The sequence below is a fragment of the Somniosus microcephalus genome, unplaced genomic scaffold (genome assembly GCF_052327205.1).
Source record: "Somniosus microcephalus isolate GS21.2 unplaced genomic scaffold, FLI_Smic_1.0 scaffold548, whole genome shotgun sequence".
NCBI lineage: Eukaryota > Metazoa > Chordata > Chondrichthyes > Squaliformes > Somniosidae > Somniosus > Somniosus microcephalus.
Genome location: NW_028225735.1, coordinates 1 through 6,807, shown reverse-complemented (window position 1 = coordinate 6,807; position 6,807 = coordinate 1). Strand labels below are relative to the sequence as shown.

The window sequence follows — 6,807 nt, the reverse complement described above, 5'->3', positions numbered from 1 at the left end:
TTAGAAATGGTGACTGTAGGATTAACTTTGAAATATCTGTCAACTCACACATCCACCACTGATTGAGAAATAAGGGTCTGGATTCATTTCTGATATACCACTTAAAATGGAAGAAGGAGGAAAATGGGGTGAGGAAGCCTTCAGTTCTTCTCCTCTCCTGAAGGCATTGACTCAGTAGTGGTGCAGTCCCATGGGTGCTGGACATCCTCCACTATCTTTAATGAAGTTTCCAGCATTGCACATACCTGAGACAATACCTCCACAGAAAGGCTGAACCCTTCCAGGTGCTGCTTTTCCAATAGGTCTAAGTGTGGCGTGAGGCCTCTGCAGCCTCTCCCAATGTTAGGTTCTTCCATTGTCCGAATCCTCTGGACCTTCCCAACCATTTCTTCCTAACCTTTCTCTAATATCACTATGGCTACAGCGAGCAGTGCAAGGGCCTTGTTTCACTCCACAATCAACAGCTGTTAAGTTTACTGCCTGTGTTAAAGGCTGGTCTGAATGTTCCTTACAGAGCTGGTACAGTTCACCATCTCAACTTATGGACTATGAGAGACACTGTCAGCATTAGCACAGATCAATGACACTAATAAAATCACAGCTACAGTTTCTTTTTATTGGCTATTTTAACACTCAGTCTCTGATATTACAGCTAATTAACATTTCTCATTGGAAAATCTGCATCTGCAACTATAAAGCTTCATTATTTTTAGCCATTTTAATCTATTTTTATATCCTTTAGCCGTAAGTCACCCAGTGGAGTTGAACCGCTTACATTGAAGAGGCTGGAAATCAGGGCGCTGCGAGCGGCTCGTTACAGAGAGAGAGAGAAAATAATCTTCCTTCAGGCATTACAGCGGCCATCGCGTATAGCGGGAAAATTGCGCAATCCAGGTGAAAGTGGCCGAACCAAAGCAAAAGATCGTGGAAACTCGAGCATAAGGTACGTCGAGCGTAAATCGAGTTTTCCACGATCTTTAACATTGTTTTAAAAAACATTCCGACCGAAGATGGCCACGCACCAAGATCGAAGTAACGAGGATAGCGAGTCCGTTTGCGGACGTTCAAGGAGGGTTTTCAAATTGAGCTCGTTTACATAGGTGCCCAGGCACTAGTGGGCACGATTTAATAGGTTTTACATCTTAAAAAATATTCAAATTACTAAAAATCTGACTAGCGTACAACAATGAAACTAATACATGGTTCAGTATAATTTTTAAAGTCATTTTCAGTCACTTTAAATCAGGTTAATCACAGGTGAAAGACTTATTAAAAATGCTTATTTTTTGTTACATCCATTTTCAGCTGTATTAATAAAACTGCACATTGTTACCACTCTTAAATACATCAATGAATGTTTTTAATGCAAAAAAAAAAATAACTGATTACATTCTATTCCACTGACAGATTGCACTGGTTCTTGGAAGATTTTGGGGGGAAAATTCAGTTGCTTGCGCCGCTCGTTAGCGCCTTAAGAGAGCGCCAATTGGGGCGCAAAGCAACTAGAGGCCGGGCGAGGCGATGTTTGTGTCGCTCGCAAAATTAACCAGACATTTTGTGGCGGCGCTAAACACTTCCGCCACGATCTCTTGCGCCGGGAGATTGTGACGTCATTCGAGTGCGCAACGACCCGTTAGTGCCCCGGACCGGATATTGAGCGGCACCCCCTGCCTTACCGCCTGCCGCTAGCAACGACAGGTTGAGGGGAGCGTTATGCTGTCAGAAAGGGACTAGGGGAGTGCTATTTAAAGGCGACCGCTTCCTGCCTTTTTTTGACAGTGATGTTTTTGCACCACGCAGTCTGAGAGAGAGAGAGACTTCAGTAGAGATTCAGCACTGTGTGAAGGAGTTTTGAGTACTGAGCAGCACTTTGCAGTTTTTTTTAACATAAGAACATAAGAACTAGGAGCAGGAGTAGGCCAATCGGCCCCTCGAGCCTGCTCCGCCATTCAATAAGATCATGGCTGATCTGATCCTAACCGCCAATCCACTATCACAGATTTGCCCTTCCTTGCTTCGCCAGCACTCTGAGGTAGCGCCTCACTCGTCGGCGTTTGTGCCTTAAGACAGGTGTGAAGCGCCTGATTTAGCGCTCCAATCACCTGCAGGGGCGATAAAAGGCAAGTTTGCTGTCGGCGGCGATAATTAGCGGCAGGCGCTGAACTTTGCGCACGGCCGATAATGGCGGCCCAAATGGGGCGATACTGAATTTTTCCCCCTTTATGTTTGTGAATATTCAAATACATTTTAGCAGAAACTTGAACTGTGAGCTGTCCAGTGCAATTTCAAGCCCAATTTGTGCCCAAAGCAAAAACTCGACCCCGCTGTGTGTAGTTTCAGCTGGGAAAGTCAGCGTTGACCTAGATAGAAAGGCATAATTCAGAGAGAGCACTGAGATATTCTTCATTGCCACAATCAAACTCCAAGGCCTTTTCAAAGCACTCAATAGCTTCACACTTCTCCCCATCCAGCTGGTGCAGTAACCCAAGAACACCAAATGCCTCACTGTCTCTGGGATTCCTTTCACATTGTTTTGTTGCAATCTCTCTCAAGTTATCACAACACAATTCCCAATCTCTTGTGCCACGTTGGATTTTAAGTCCTTCCAGAAAATGGGTGATGGCTTTTGATTCAGATCTTTTATGATGCAGTTCAAATAATCCAGCCTGTAAACATATTGCCTGCTTATTATCAGGATAAATATCCTCTAATTTCAGTAGATCGCTGTAGATCTCCTCTGCTTTGAGATATTCACCATTTAATGAACAGATTCCTGCAAAATCCAGTTTTGCATTAATAAAAGTTATTGGGCGGGGCTCAAATGCCTTTTCAAAATGGTACTTGCATAGTATGATCAACTCAGCTTTCTCTTGAAAAGCAGGATTGCCAGGGTTTTTACTGCCTGGATTTTTGATCAGTTGAAATATTTTTTTTCTGTAACACAGACCTATTTGGTGGTGTAAGAAGGTAGAGTTTGGGGTAATTTCTAATGCTGTCTTCAACAGCCCCACAGCTTTTTTCACATCTCCTTCTATTCTCAAAAGTTTTGCTGCATAACGAATTACACGTGGATGATCAGGGGACTTTTCCAATGCTTGCTTAACTAATTTGTGAGCTTCCACCTTTTGCTTGAACTCTTGTAGTTTTAGAGCCAACAGCACCATGGCTACAGAGTCATCTGGATCAAGCTCCAGCACACGTCGCAACTGCTTCACTGATTGACTGACTTCACAGCTCTCTGGGGTACCAGAAAACCCTTCCAGACGACACAGAACAGTCGCATAACCGAAATTCCATTCAGTGTCATCAGGATCTTCCTCCAGAGCCTTTTTAAAACATTCCTTTGACTCTTAATAATATTTCCTGGAAGATTTCAACAGTGAACAACCCTTCTCCCCGTATACTTCAGGTATCAATGCTGTATACCGAGAGCCATTAGTAAATCGTTTACAGATCATCTCCAGCTTGTCGAGGTAGGACTGGGCCTCTGTCAGTTGTCCCATGTGATAATATACCCAGGCATAGTTTCCATAGGTGATGATGCTTCTTCTTTCAAATTCATGTTCATGATTCTCCCTCAGAATCTTTTCAGCTTCCTTTAAGTTTTGAATTGCCTCTTCACAGTTGCCTTGCAGACAGCATATGAAAGCGAGTTGGTTGTGTGGCATGGCCTGATATTTCACACCAGTCTGTATTGAATCTTGCAATCTTTGCTTCATATCGTCCAAATCAATGTTTTCTTTCTGTGGGCCCCACGTGAAGTGACATTGAAGCTGATCGAGCTTCACTTTCAACAAATCCTTCTGTGCGTTGCTGCAAGAGAACAAAATTCATCAAAATTCAATTCAGACTAGCTGAGACTTGACCTCCCCTCCGGTTTCTTTAACTAAGGCCTTCTCCCGACTCCTGGACCCACTGGCCATGAAGACTCTGGTCACACAATGATGACCTCTGCAAAAACCACTGCAAAAGCAATGGGTATGACTGCAAAATCTCAGCTGACACTCGTCTCCTTCATGCAGGCTGATGTATTAGCTCCTGGCCATTTAGTCTTCTCAGCCAATGCACAGCAACACCTCAACCACCCCCAGCCCCAATGATATGATCAGGAGCATTGGTTGAAGTACTCAGTCTGCCTTTTGGTTCACCCATTACACCTCCTTCTTATTCATGTATTCCATTCTGAAATGGGAGTCCCCTCACTAAAAAGGCCAGTGCTAATTTTAAACGCTCTCCCTCTCATATTGGCAGTCAAAGTAACTCTCTACTAAATAGGATCACCAACCTGGTCCTCCACAGGGACCCTGCTGTCTGTGAGCCAGATCATTCCCCACCCCAACATGCAGAAGGAGAACCTATCCTTAAAGCAGAAAAGAAGGCCCATCACAAAGGTATCTGCAGCATTCTGAAAGACCATGTTTCATGAACTGACTCTTACCCTGCTGAACACCTTCCACCGTGCCAACCTCCAGGTGAGGTGTTAAACCAAGGCAGCATCTGCCTGTTCCAGTGGTTCAGGTGGACGTTAAAGATTCTATCGCACTATTTGAAGAAAAGTAGGGAGTTGTACTTTCCAACATTCTTCCCTCAAGCAACACCATCAAAAACAGATCCTCCGAGAATTCTGTATTCCTCTAACTCTGGCTCGTGTCCATCCTTCACCTCACCCACCAATAGCGGCCGTGCCATCAGCCCAGACAGGCCCGAAACTCTGGAATTCCCTCGCTAAACCTCTCCACCTCAATCTCCTCCTTTAAGACTCTCCTTAAAACCTACCTCTTTGACTAAGCTTTTTGTCACCCCTCTAAGTATCTCTTTCTTTGTCTCGGTGTCAATTGATGTCTGATTATGTTGCTGTGAAGCGCCTTGGGATGTTTTACTACATTAAAGGTGCTATAACTTATAAATGTAAGTTGTTGTTGTCCCACAAACTGAACTGTCACATTTCCCTACAACACAACAGTGACTGCACTTCAAAATAATTCACTGAATGTGAAGCACTTTGGGACATTTCTGAGCGGTGTGATAAGGTGTTCTATCAATGCAAATTCTCTCTTGCTTTCTTCCTGTTAAATTCACATCGATACACTTCATCTCCCAGCTATCCCAACTCATTCTTGCACTCTACTCCGCCTGCCTCTTGTTCATGTTGGCACTCGTCTCCCTTCCCCCCTCAATCCAAGCTGTCATTCTTACCCCTGCCCCAGTTCATGGTGACTTTCCTCCCTATGCTGCTCAGTTCAAACTGGTACACCTGTCCTTTTCCCCCAGTTCATGCGAGCTCTCTTCTCCCCCAACCACCCCCCCATTCTCAATTTAAGTAAGAACTTTTCCTTCTCCTACCCACTTTAAGCTGGCACTCTCCTCCTGCATTTCATGCTAGGTTCATCCCCCATCCCAGTTCATGCTGTACTCTCCCTTTGCTTTATAGTTCAGATTGCTTTAGTTTGGATATATGAAAGTGCTGAAAATCACTGTTTTACATTAGTAGATTCCTTCTTGATTCCGATGGAACACAAAGTAAAACTGTCTTTCTTCGAACTCTGCAGATGGCCTGAGGGCACTTACAGAATAAGCCTTTCCACGACAGAATAAAATTAAAGTTTAACATTGTACTTTCAACAAAGCCCAAGTGGAAACTAATTTAATTTTAATTTTAATTATAATACTCTGAACAGGTCTGCCTTTGCCTCATGTCTTCTGACTATCACCAGCCTAGCAGCAGCAGTATACCCTTATCTGAATGTCTCACTGTAAACAAATAATCCCAGCTCTCTGCATTTCACCTGCCTTGTAAATGTGTGCTACTTTATTTCTGAAAACAAGCTCGTTGATCAATAGTCTACGTGTAAATTTAAATACAGGAGGAATTCCAATGATCTTTACCTCATAATGCTGATCGGATGGAAAATGCATTGAATTCCTTTTTCACCTTCAACTGTACTTCCAATGGTGAGTTTATCGATCGAGAAGAGTGTTGGGTGTGTTGTTTACCAGCTCATTGCTATGAATCATTTCCTGAATGTGAATCGAAATTAAACCGAGGAAACGAAACTAAGAACCAATGTGTTTATCCAAGAAATAGTGCTGCCAGCACAGTAACATTGTGTGCTGTCACAGAGCTCCACAGAGCCCATTATAAACATATGTAAGATTAGGATCACAGGGCTGATGCGCTATCAATTACTCATAAAAGACGGAGAGTTAGGAGAGTAACTAAAGGCTTTTATTAGCAAAGAACAGAGCATGCCTCTCATGGTTGACTGGGTTCCAAGAAGGCAGGGGGCTGCAGAGCAGTCACCTTTATTCCTGGGCCTGTGGGTGGAGCCAGGGGCGGAGTCAGCAGAGACATGCTGAGGCATGCATAGGTACAACAGTGTGCAACAACAACAACAATGGTGAACAACAATAACAGTGGTTTACCACATTCACCCCTTGTTTAAAATTGAGTCCGGCGGGGTGAAGTGTACTAAAGGTTCGTGTAAATAAGTCTATCAGGTGGCCTTGTATGCCGTCCTGATCGTCGAGGTGGCGGCGGTGATGGTGCAGCATCCAACGTTGAATCTGGCGTCTCATTGAGTGGTTGGGTGGTCAATGACGGGTCCTGGGGCTGCGGCATGCCGTCTAGCGGGGTTGGGTTGTGGGTAGTGGTGGATGGCAATGGTAGTGTTTCAGGGGCACCCGAAGGTGCGAGATCTCGTGTGGAGGCTGTGTCCTCCCGCCCGTCCGGGTACGCTACGTAAGCGTACTGGGGGTAGGCGTGGGTAGTGGTGGGTGGCGAGGGAGGTGTTTCGGGAGCATCCGAAG

The 6,807-nt window shown here is 44.6% G+C and overlaps 1 protein-coding gene and 1 pseudogene across 1 annotated transcript; both read right to left on the bottom strand.

The window, feature by feature from the left end:
• Window positions 1–595: 595 nt before the first annotated feature.
• LOC147081503 (antiviral innate immune response effector IFIT1-like) lies at window positions 596–6,035 on the bottom strand. Its single transcript, XM_085980790.1, has 2 exons — window positions 5,887–6,035; window positions 596–3,813 (listed from the first exon to the last, which is right to left on the bottom strand). The coding sequence occupies exons 1-2, from the start codon at window positions 5,889–5,891 to the stop codon at window positions 3,351–3,353; spliced, it is 468 nt and encodes a 155-aa protein (XP_085836916.1). The 5' UTR covers window positions 5,892–6,035; the 3' UTR covers window positions 596–3,350.
• LOC147081504 (interferon-induced protein with tetratricopeptide repeats 5 pseudogene) lies at window positions 2,361–3,164 on the bottom strand (annotated as a pseudogene).
• Window positions 6,036–6,807: the final 772 nt, after the last annotated feature.